The sequence below is a fragment of the Saccostrea echinata genome, unplaced genomic scaffold, assembly GCF_033153115.1.
Source record: "Saccostrea echinata isolate AGI-Se365-2 ecotype Australia unplaced genomic scaffold, CSIRO_AGI_Sech_v1 ptg000006l, whole genome shotgun sequence".
NCBI classification, from domain to species: Eukaryota; Metazoa; Mollusca; class Bivalvia; order Ostreida; family Ostreidae; genus Saccostrea; species Saccostrea echinata.
The window spans coordinates 6,638,670-6,651,023 of record NW_026889755.1 but is presented as its reverse complement, the minus strand read 5'-3'; the positions used below and the strand labels follow the sequence as shown (position 1 = coordinate 6,651,023).

Genomic DNA, 12,354 nt, shown 5'->3' with positions numbered 1-12,354 from the left:
TATTCCTATGTAAAACTTTGATCGCCCATTGTGGCCCCACCCGACCCCCGGGGGTCATGATTTGAACAAACTTGAATCTACACTACCTGAGGATGCTTCCAAGTAAATATGACCAATCTTGGCTTTGCTGTTCTTGAGAAGAAGATTTTTGAAGATTTTCCCATATATTCCTATGTAAAACTTTGATCGCCCATTGTGGCCCCACCCGACCCCCGGGGGTCCTGATTTGAAGAAACTTGAATCTACACTATCTGAGGATGCTACCATATAGATATGACCAATCATGGCTTTGCTGTTCTTGAGAAGAAGATTTTTAAAGATTTTTCCTGTATATTTCCTATGTAAAACTTTGATCGCCCATTGCGGCCCCACCCTACCCCCGGGGGTCATGATTTGAACAAACTTGAATCTACACTACCTGAGGATGCTTCCACATAAGTTTCATGTTTTCAAGCACAGTGGTTCTTGAGAAGAAGAATTTTTAATGATGCCATTAATTTTTCACGAATTCTTAATTATCTCCCCTTGGAAGAAGGCGTGGCCCTTCATTTGAACAAACTTGAATCCCCTTTACCCAAGGTGCAAGTTTGGTTGAAATTGGCCCAGTGGTTCTTGAGAAGAAGTCGAAAATGTGAAAAGTTTACAGACGGACTACAGACAAAATGTGATCAGAAAAGCTCACTTAAGCCTTCGGCTCAGGTTAGCTAATAACAGATACTGAGAGATTCATGCTTTACACAAACAAGACAAAATTAGGCGTATCATATAACATGGAAATTGAAATCCTTTTTTATGATGATAATTTTGATGAAAGGAGTTGATTGTCACAAGGTTAGTAATGCTTATTTTTATAGTCTGCCAAGGAATCATTATTGACCATGATTAATATCGTAGTACTACCTCCCGATGTTTAAAAATGTACATGTAGAATCATTATGGTATATTTTTTTATTTGTTTATTTTGTTTAACCTCTTCGAGAATTTTTCGCTCAAATTGAGACGCTACCATTTACCGGTGGAGGACTGTTATTCTCTTTATAAATAATTTGGCTAAATATGGCAGATATACTAAGAGGCCAAACATCATCAAACCTTCTCAGTTATTGCATCTTGGTGTTTTATAGCCAAAATATTCTGGAGTAGGTCACAGTGACAACTGAAGAGCGATTCTACGCCCTTGATCCTCTTTTTTCTAATCTACTAGTAATTACAATGTGTATAAATTCATGAGACTACATATCATATAACATTTGCAGAGTGAAGAAAAACCCGGTTCCAAGAGATTTTATATATGTCAGTGCTAAGGTGAATAGATGGTATGTTTCTTGCTATTTGCCATTTCCTGTTGTTTGGTGCATCTTGTGAAGCCTATGGTAAGACTTTTAATTCATGCTTGGGGGTAGGGTGTATTATTCGATATAAAACGGATTTCTTTATCGAATTCTCTTGGTCATCGTTTTTAATGTTCATGTAAATATATCTATTTAAAAAAGAAGCTATTATCAGCAGTTTTTTGTTTAGACAAGCATAACAGAAAACACAAGACACATATGAAATATACACTGTACCATCCAGAAACCGATCCCCTGTGCCCTCACCCTTGCCAGCGGGTCACAATTTCATCAAATTAAAATGTACACTTTATGACTAAAGGAGGATCTCCTGTTCTGTAAAAAAAGATTTTATACAAAAATATACCCCTTGCTCCTATTATGAAACCATTCTTATTTCAAGGACCGCAATTTGAAAGAAGCTTAACTCGAACTGCATTAGCAATATAACTAACTGTAGACCTGCTCTGCTTGAGTCGATGTTTTTTTTTATAAATATTTTTAAATATTTTTTCATATACACAAAAAAAAACGAACTAGAAGGATTTTTTTTACGAATTGGGTTCTGTGCTACATGTTAATATATCTATACGACAGAAAGCTTCCTGATCAGGAGTAGAACCTGATGGTATAAATGTATAGATGTTAATTGAACTGTTTATTAAAGTAATTTCAGTAAAAATAGTTCGGAATACATTTATTTTTTCTAGAGAATTTAGCACTTAAGAGACCTGCCACTCAAGAGAATGACTGGCCTGATCAACCTATAACCTGGGGAGCAGCAAAGGCGGTGGATGGAAAATATTCTGACCGCAGAGCAGGCGGGAACCAGTGTACAATATCAGCTGACGAAAAACAGGCAGCAGAGTGGAGAGTAGATCTTCAGAGATTGGTCAGCATCAGTCACATCAACATCTTCTATAGGACTGATAATAGACCCAGTATGTATGCATATAATCACAATTATGTTGTAATGTACACGCTATTCCTTGAAGTTAAAGATTCATTATCTGTAGAAATAGACACATATTTGAAAACCCTTTTATCAGCTGTTGATCAATGTTAAAAAGAGAATGTCTTGATTTTCTTTACTTCTTTTTCAGGGAAGGAAAAAAAAAGTATCAATCACATGTGAATTGAAATTAAGCTAAACATAATATTTAAGTCTTGAAGTTTTAAGCATATAGAAACGGGGGTATCAATGATGTATCTTTTTTGTGCTGGACAGACATACATAAATACAGATTTGAACATCGCTCTCAAATTCTAATAAAAATGTTAATGTAGTAAACCATGCAGTATAGGCTAATGTTGACACTGTGTCTGACTTCACCTTTATCTTCTTTTTGTCAAATCTTTTTTTCCATGGTACCTTATCCCCGACTACGAGTATTGATATAAATTTACATTTCGCCTTTATGTGTAATAGGATGGGTGTAAACGGTGTATGTTCACCTTCTTCTCATCTTCCCAAGTCAAGGGTTTCTTAATATTCACTCCGCTCCACATAAACCCTTGACCGAATAGATTAAGTTTGACGGGATTAGAAATGCGCTCTCTGATTGGCCTCATGAAAGTGTGTATGAGACAATCAAACACTTTGTTTTATCTAACATGAAACTAAAATACGCCAGTTTTAGTCCGAACGAAAACGTCTTTACCATTAAATAACCTAGTTAAAGCCTTGTCTCAGCTTTGGAGTTAAAGTTATGTTGAATTTATTACCGACTTCCAATATTGTCTTGCATTCTCTATTTACTTCGCATTGCTTGCGTGGCGCAGTGGTTAGAGCGTCTGTTTTAGTGTCGCGGAGTAAGGAGTTGATCCTTACGTCGCAGGTTCGAATCCACTGCGGGACATGGAGACCAGTTCTTCGGATGAGACTGTATAAACCGAGGTACCGTGTCGCAGTAGGTGTTGGCACGAAAAAGATCCCTCACTGTTCAATGGCCCCGAGTGCCGAGCATAGATTTAAATTTAAAGCCCTCCACCGGCAAGTGGTGGCGTCTTCATATGAGTGAAAAATTCTCGAGAGGGGCGTTAAACAACAAACAAAACAAAACTATTAAATTTGCTTAATCTGATCGCACAGGCGCTTGACGTTTTTAACCTTTCTTTCCATAAATAAAAAGTCGCCCGCGTGGCGCAGTGGTTAGAGCGTCTGCTCTAGAGTCGCGAAGTAAGGAGTTGATCCTTACGTCGCGGGTTCGAATCCCACTGTGGGACGTGGAGACCGGTCCTTCGGATGAGACCGTATAAACCGAGGTCCCCTGTCGAAGTAGGTGCTGGCACGAAAAAGATCCCTCACTGCTCAATGCATATTGCCGTAAGTGCCGAGTATAGGACAAAAATTTGCAGCTCTCCACCGGCAAGTGGTGGCGTCTCCATATGAGTGAAAAATTCTCGAGAGGGACGTTAAACAAAATACAATCAATCCATAAATAAAAAATCCCCCATACTATAATAATAACAAGATTCGTCACGGTCGCCATCTTGAATTTTTCAGTTCAGCTACTTCGCCTCGATTTTTCGTCTACAATGTGTTTAAAATTAACGGATACAACCGTTTCCCTTAAGTACTTACTTTAACTATGCCTCCACTTTCGGGCAATTCAACTCAAATCACATTAAATCCTCTCTAATTTTAAAAATGTCGCTTCAAACTCGGTCTACTGCTACCGATTCCGTAAAACTTAGAAAAGGGAGGCCGGAAGTTGATGTTAGAACGTCAAAATCCGGGAAACCCCTTTTCTGATTGGTGGATATCTTGAGAGTTATATTAATATTAAGAGCTGTTTAAAAATGTAGCTTGAGCAGTTCTAAACTACTGGTACGTATTTTATAAATAACTTAGTAATATATTTTGATACATGTATAGTCCCCAACTGTTTGCAAATAAATATATATTTAGCCTAAAACTGTGTACTTTTTCAACTGCTATTTAAGAAACACTGAAATATTTAGGGTGAATAGTATACACTGAAAGAAAGGTTAAAAACGTGAAGCGCCTGTGTCTGATCGGTCAAAAGCAGAGGCCAATGAGTTCAAAATGTGTAAACTCGATATATGGCGCGATAGTTAACCCCGTAAAAATCAGTCTATTCGGTCAAGGGTTTGTGTGGAGCGGAGTGGATCAGAAACCCTTGACTTGGGAAGGTGCCTGCTTCTCAACGTGCAAATTAAATACATAGGTTACTTCCAAGGTCCTAGCTGGCTCGTTCTGGTTGACTATGGCTGACATTTAGTCTTTCAAGTTCTTTGGTCAGACAAAACCCATGTTGTCTTCCAACCGAGTCGGTAATTGTCGATTAATACATCCAAGTTTTGGTGAGGGTATTGTGGGTGAGGTCAAAGACTAGCTTGCTGGCTTCTTCAGTATGATTTACATGTAAACACATATCAAATCATGGTGCCTATGTCTGTTTTTCATATGAAACAGGAAAAATCACTAAGAAAGATGGCTTCCATATATATATGAAAGAATAATTGCAGGTCCAAGCCCTTATGTTCCGCGAATGGCTGGATTTTTTCTTTACGTTTCCAATTCAACTTCAAGACACGACGGCTATCTTTGTTTCCATGAGATTCAAAATGTAGTCGGTACCCCATCAGAGGACCAGAGAATAAACTGTTCTGTGCATGGACAATATGTCATTTACTACAACGAACGGAGACAGGATGTGACGTACCCTAGTTACTACTCTACATATGCATTTAATGAACTATGTGAAGTGGAAGTTTTTGGTAAGCAATGATACATGGATTCTCTCTGTATCTAAATTGACTCTCATAAAAAAAATGTACTACTGCTATAAAGTGTTTTATTAGGGTGCCCGAGCCCGCGGTTTTACGGAGAGAACTGTGCCCAACCTTGTCCGGAAAAATGTCAAGAGCAACATTGTGATATAAATACAGGCTACTGTCTGGGTTGTGTACCTGGGTATCGAGGACCTTTTTGCAGTAAAGGTACGTAGACGCTTTCAAATATCAGCATACATGTAATACTAAGTAATGAATGACAAAAGAAAAAGTTAAAAGAGCAAAGCCTATTGACAGCAAATATTTTGCATGCCTGGCCATGAAAATGGCCACAGAATAAATTAGTGTTTGTTTTTCCGCTCTTCCATCTTTAGTCTGTCCTTCAGTCACATTTGCATTAGCTTAGTTTCAAAGAAACTAACCAGTCACGGTAGCCTAGTGGTAGGGCGTTCGCTTCGTGATCGGGAGGCCTGGGTTCGATTCTCGTTCGCCGCGGAGCGTCAAGACCTGAGACGTTAACATGGGTAGTGACTGTTCCTTCGCCAAGCGCCCGGCATTAGAAGTTAAAGTCACTTGTCTTTCACCTTAAAAACCGAGGCGTTGCAGGGTAGGCGTTGCAATTGGCACGACAAAAAAACATCACTGCTCAATGGCCCTTAGTGCCGAGTATATGAATTTGAAGCCCTTCACCGGTATATGGTGAGGTCCCTATATGAGTGAAAAATTCTCGAATGGGACGTTAAACAACATACAATCAATCAATCAATCAAAGAAACTATTCAAGTCCTTTTAACCAAAATGCAGTCACTGATATATTTCTGGTGAAAACTTTTCAACTATGGCAAAATTTTCTAATCATTGCTCTGTCTTAGACATTGACATCTCTTTTACATATTTTGCGTCAGGCGCAGAACTCATACAGAGCTACATGTATATGTCGGTAGGAACTATTCGACAGTGTGAAAAGTCCTTGACCTTATAATTATAACATTGATCCCACTTTCACTTTCTTCCCTTCATCTTTATTTTAAAGAGACACGCTTCAAGATATTGCAAACAAGATAAAAATGGATTTTGAGAGCTGTTCATAGTGACACAAGCTATTACATGTACTTGCAATAGTAAAGAATCTAGTTTATTTATGAGATTGAATTAAAATTAAAGTTGTTTCGTTTGTTTTTCTTTCATGCTTCATTTTGGACAAAAATGCCTGTTAAAGTAAAATATGAAGATATTGTACAATAATGAAGCTCTTATATTTTCATCACGGATTATTATCTCTTAAATTTTTAAGAAAACCATGGTCGTTTATCGATGAGTAAAAGCCGCGTAGGCTTTTCAACTATATTGATTTCTTGAACAATGGTTCTTCCATGAATGAAACGTACAATGATGTACACATCAATGATACAATATTTAATCTACTAGTACTTAATCCTACTTAAGATGATTCTTTGTGCAGATATACTGTAGTAAATATTAACAATAAAATGTCTCTCCTTTTTAGGTCACCTGAGTCACTCAGGTGACCTATTGCTATCCGTTTTTGTCCGTCGTCGTGCTACGTCCGTCGTGCGTAAACATTTAAACATTTTCAGCCTCTTCCCTGAAACTGCTCAATCAATTTCAACCAATTTTGGCACATAGCATTTATGGGTGAAGGGGGACAAAAATTGTGAATTTCATGGTCCCTGCCCCCTTGGGGCCTGAGGGATGGGGCTAAAACCACTAAAATTAATGCAATCTTTAAAAAAGTTTTTCTTTACTCCAGGACATCAAGCAGTCAAACTGTTGGCATGATTAATAAGCATTGAGCCCTCTACCAAAATTAAGAAATTAATGGCCCCAGGGTCAGGGGTTCTAATGCTAGGATGGGGCTATATAGATCATATAGTGAAAGTGCATTATTTATTTGAAAATCTTCTCAGCTTCAGGGTATTAGATAAACTAACTAAGTGTATAATTATGATGAGCAAGAGTGCCTCTTCCAAAATTGTGAATTTCATGGCCCCTGGGTCAGGGGTTCTGGTGTTAGGGCGGGGCTCTATTGATTATATAGAGAAAATGCATTATTTTTTGAAAAACTTCTTCTCTGCTCCTGGGTATTATATAAAGTAACTAAGTACATAGTTATGATGAGCATGGCTGCCTCTTCCAAAATTGTGAATTTTATTGCCCCAGGGTTAGGGGTTTTGGTGTTAGGGCGGGGCTTTATTGACTATATAGTGAAAATGCATTAATTCTTTGAAAATCTTCTCTGCTCCTGGGTATTAAATAATAGAAACTAAGTACATAGTTATGATGAGCAAGAGTTCCTTTTCCAAAATTGTGAATTTCATGGCCCCAGGGTCAGGGGCTCTGGTGTTAGGGCGGGGCTCTATTGACTATATAGTGAAAATGCATTCATTCTTTGAAAATCTTCTTCTCTGCTCCTAGATATGGAATAAACTAAGAACATAGTTATGATGAGCATGGCTGCCTTTTCAGAAGTTGTGAATTTTATGGCCCCTGGGTCAGAGGTTCAGGTGTTAGGACAGGGCTCTATTGATTATATAGGAAAATTGCATCAATTCTTTGAAAATCTTTTTCTATGCTCCTGGATATTAAATAACCTAAGATCATAGTAACAATGAGTTATGATGAGCATGGTTGCCTCTTCAAAAAGTGTGAATTTCATGGCTCCTGGGTCAAGGGTTCTGATGCTTGGGCGTGGCTCCATTCATTATATAGGGAAAATGCATAAATTCTTTCAAAATCTTCTTCTCAGCTCCTGGGTATTATTCAAACAAAGGAAGTGTACGGTTGTGATAAGGAAGAATGTCTTTTCCAAAATTGGGTTCTGGTGGAGGGGGAGGGGGGGGGACTCTATTGATTTTATACAGAAAATGCATAATTTATTTCAAAATTTTTTTTTCTACTACTGGTTATTAAGCAAAAAAACAAGTGTTTAGTTATGATGAGCAAGGGTGCTTCTTCCAGAATTGTGAGTTCATGGCTCCTGGGTCAGATGTTCTGGTGTAAGGATGGGGCTCTATTCATTTAATAATATAGTGAAAATGCATTTCTTTGAAAAAGTTTTAATATGCAAAGGTATTTTTACCAGAATTTCGAACACCTGGACCATTTAGTCAAGTGTTCTGGTCCTGGCCAGGGCTCTATTAACTTGTATTCTGCTGATCAAAGCTATTCCCCTTTGCCATTCACCTTTGATATTTAAGCACTGTAAACAATGTATTTGAAAGGTTAATAGAATACGAGAATTATGCAAGAATATTTATTGTATAATACAAAAAGTACTTTCATAGTTTTAATAATCAGATAGACTTGGAAAAAATAGATGAATAAAAATGAGACACAAATAAATTATCTTTTGAAATGTTCTTCAAAGGCCAAGAGAGGCCAATGTGAGAAGTAATAATAGGGGATTAAAACACAGACATTTTGTTAAATAGTCTGCATGGTAAAAGTGATAACTGGGGGACACATAGATACTATACCATTTATTTTGTTGATGCTAATCATACTATTTTTCTTGCTTTTGGGCAACAAAGCTTCAATTATCAGTTTATGGATCCTCTAAATTGTTGTATTGTACTCAAGTGACCGTTAATGCCCTTGGACCTCTTTTTTGCTAGTGCGGGCATTAACCTAGCAGCAACAGTTTAGCATTTATTCACATATTAACAACAAATGAAAGCATTTTATGGTTCAAGTTTATATCTATGCTTTTTGGTAATTATTTTTTTCGACAGTATTTCTCTATTTTGTGTCTTTCTGTAGAATGCAGTGAACAAACGTATGGATTGGAGTGTTCTGTGTCATGTGGTAACTGTACCAATGGGGAAACCTGTCACCATGTCAACGGCACGTGCCTCAATGGTTGTAATGTTGGGGTGATGGACAAGAAATGTCAGACTGGTAAGATTTTTCCTCGTCTTCTATCTTAAAATTATCTACTCATTTTATGCACCCTTTCTCATTTTAAAGAGACAACCGATTGATTGGGGGGGGGGGTTTCAAAGTCAGATTATTTTCATGTCGGTGAAGGAGAGATTATTTATTATCAAGAAAAAGACTGTAAGAAATTTCTACGCCTTTTCCCGATATTTTTAATGTTTTTGTTTTTTTTAATTTTTCTATCAGTGAAATATGTTTTCATTAAAATAAAGAAAATGAAAATGGTCATCGTTACTATCAGTAAGGTATATTACACTGACTTATTTCACATTAATGCCAGACATACAAAATAGGATCTGTTGTAGTATTTGCGTTACTGACATAAAATGATGGACCGATAAAATAGACAGGCAATCACTTTTTCAATACAGGTATTCTTCATAAATAACGCTTCTTAGTTATGATAATTTTTAGCATGTCTGTCGGGCCTCTATGGCAGGGACTGTAGATATACATGCAGTGATAACTGTGGTGTACCAAACAGATGTGACAGGTTTACTGGAGAGTGTGACGGAGGATGCCAACCTGGGTGGAAGGGAATCCGATGTGATCAGAGTAAGTGTATTCGTTTGGCTGTAGCTCAAAAGTCTTAATATGTCTATACTTTCATCAAGTTACTTGTACTGACATGTTTAGGCTGCCAGAAGTTAATTTTACGTTAAATTTCACCTGAAAATTAAAAACTTACGAGGATGACAAATAAAATTAAGTTCAAACAAATAAGCATTGCCCATTTACTTGAATCAGATTACTGTGAGTTTTTGAGTGACTTTTTCTGAAATAATTTTGAGCTTTTTATAGTAAAACATAAAGAACGAGATCCTTGGGGAATATCACAAATACAATTTAAAGGATCCCCAAAATTGCTAGTGAATGAAGTTTTAGTCTCTGAAGGAAAAGCAAACAGTATAAATTTAAAAAAAAAAGATTTTTAAGACAGCAGTATTTCTGAAACCTACTCACGCAGGGGACTTTAAATGTAGAATTAATTTTGGGTATCTTTAGTTATGAAATTTAAATATTTTGCTCCTTATGATGTACATTTTAACCAGATTCGTTTACAGAAGAACATCAAGAAATCAATTTCTGAAAGGCGTGTACATATAAATATATCCTGTTTAAGATACTTAAGAACAAATAAACTTTTTATTACAGAATGTAACGAAAGAATGTACGGTGCTAACTGCAATCATAGTTGTGGTCACTGTTTGGACGACGAACAATGTGACCATGTTAATGGCACGTGTGTCAAAGGATGTGCCGCTGGATACGAAGGATTCCTCTGTAATGATAGTAAGACATCCTGATTTGTGCCTTTTCAGGCTTATTTTTAACTTATTATGTTCCCCAAACGAAGTTTGGGAACATATTGTTTTTACTCTGTTTCTTATTATTATTATTATTATTATTATTTTTCTTCCTGGGTACTTTTTTGTCCGTGAGTGATCTCCGAAACTACACATCCGATTGAGGTGAAACCTTTTTAGGGTTACTAGGCATGTTATGTAGATTTGCGGAACGAAGGTCATTTTGCGCGCACGCGCATGCACGTGCGTGCGCGTGCAATGCGTAAAATGACCAATATACTTGATATAGCTGTAACTTTTATATTTTTTGATAAAATGCTTTGATACTCAGAATATAAGGATATATTAAAAGTATGAACAAGATGACATGGTCAACATGCACATGCATGCACGTGCGCGCACGAGCAAAGCGTAAAATGACCAATTTACTTGATATAGTTGTAACTTTGAAATTTTTTGATGAAATGCTTTGATACTCAAAATATTTATATGTATTTAAAGTGTAGACAAGACGACATGATCATCATGCACATGCATGCATATGCATGCACGTGCGCGCGCGTGCAATGTGTTAAATGACCAATTTACTTAATATAGCCGTACTTTTTATATTTTTTGATGAAAAGCTTTGATATTAAGAATATACAGATATATTAAAAGTGTAGACAGGATGATGTGGCCATCATGCACATGCATGCACATGCGCGCGCGTGCAATGTGTTTAATGACCAATATACTTAATATAGCCGTAACTTTTATATTTTTTGATGAAAAGCTTTGATACTAAGAATAAACAGACATATTATAAGTGTAGACAAAATGGCATGGTCATTATGAACATGCATACAGGTGCGCGTGCGCGCAATGCTAAGATGACCAATATACTTGTTATAGCCGGAACTTATATATTTTTTGATGAAATGTTTTGATACTGAGAATATAAAGATGCATTTATAGTATAGACGGAATGACATGGTCAACCTGCACATGCATGCATGTGCGCGCGCGTGAAATGCGTTAAATGACCAGTATACTTAATTGCCTTATTTAATGAAGCTTACAGGAAATAAGACACCAAAAGGGAGTTGGGGAGCGTTTGGGGAACATCTGTAACGGTCCCCGTTACAATTAATACTAGTTTTGCCAATTGACTTTATTTAAAGCATTTTATTTATAAAAACAACAATGCCACGAACAAACTAGTGCTACTAATAATTTTGTAGCTTGTAGCTTACCATATTATGGCACCAGGTGTCTCGAGATATGCAGCAAAAGTTGTGTTAACCAAACGTGCCACCACATGACAGGAAATTGTTTGTTCAACATGGAGGTGATTGATGATTTTATTACATTTATTATTCAACCCGAGATAAAGATCAAAAGGTTTAGTTTGTGATTCAATTTTCATTGTCTAATTTTTGCAGTCCCTTGGTGATGATTCGCCAGATTCTGTCATCGCTGGAGTCGTAGGAGGAGTCGTCGCCGCTGTTGTGCTTGTCATCATCATCATAATTTCTTTCCTGGTATTCAGACGGTAAAGACGATTTTGATATATATTTGAAATGAAGAGAGTGACATTTTAAGAATGCATATATTTAAAAAAATGCCCTTATACAAAGGTATGGAGATGTAGTTAAATATTTCTTGTTACATGTTTTTGTCTGAAAAAAAGTATTTGGATTCTTCTCGTGACTAAGTAAGGAATATACCTAATTTTCAACATCGTAGATCACTTTCACGAAAAACGAAAAAGCCAGAGGAAATAAATACTGACAACAGAAGGGCAACACATTCTTCCAATGTGAATGGTAAGTCTCATATAGGAAATAATTATACCCCCCGCTCCGAAGGAGAGGGGGGGGGGTATACCTTTTTTTAAACTTGTGTCTCTATCTGTCTTTGTGTCTGTCTGTAACAAATTTTGGTCGCAATTTCTCTTTGTTAAGGCTTGCCATATGGTGGGATTCACTTTTGTTACCGTCTTCCTTGGAAGACGGTAT

At 36.9% G+C, this 12,354-nt stretch overlaps 1 protein-coding gene across 1 annotated transcript; it reads left to right on the top strand.

Moving 5' to 3' along the window:
- Positions 1 to 1,318: 1,318 nt before the first annotated feature.
- LOC133180309 (multiple epidermal growth factor-like domains protein 10) lies at positions 1,319 to 11,892 on the top strand. The gene is made up of 7 exons (XM_061314856.1): positions 1,319 to 1,373; positions 2,042 to 2,272; positions 4,824 to 5,075; positions 5,160 to 5,297; positions 8,871 to 9,008; positions 9,462 to 9,606; positions 11,787 to 11,892. The coding sequence occupies exons 1-7, from the start codon at positions 1,319 to 1,321 to the stop codon at positions 11,890 to 11,892; spliced, it is 1,065 nt and encodes a 354-aa protein (XP_061170840.1).
- The last annotated feature ends 462 nt before the right edge of the window (positions 11,893 to 12,354 follow it).

Coding starts and splice junctions, on each gene's coding strand:
- LOC133180309 (XM_061314856.1), top strand. CDS start 1,319: ATGTTTCTTGCTATTTGCCATTTCCTGTTGTTTGGTGCATCTTGTGAA. Junction 2,273..4,823: donor TAGGACTGATAATAGACCCA/GTATGTATGCAT, acceptor GAATAATTGCAG/GTCCAAGCCCTTATGTTCCG. Junction 9,607..11,786: donor ATCCGATGTGATCAGAGTAA/GTGTATTCGTTT, acceptor GCAGTCCCTTGG/TGATGATTCGCCAGATTCTG.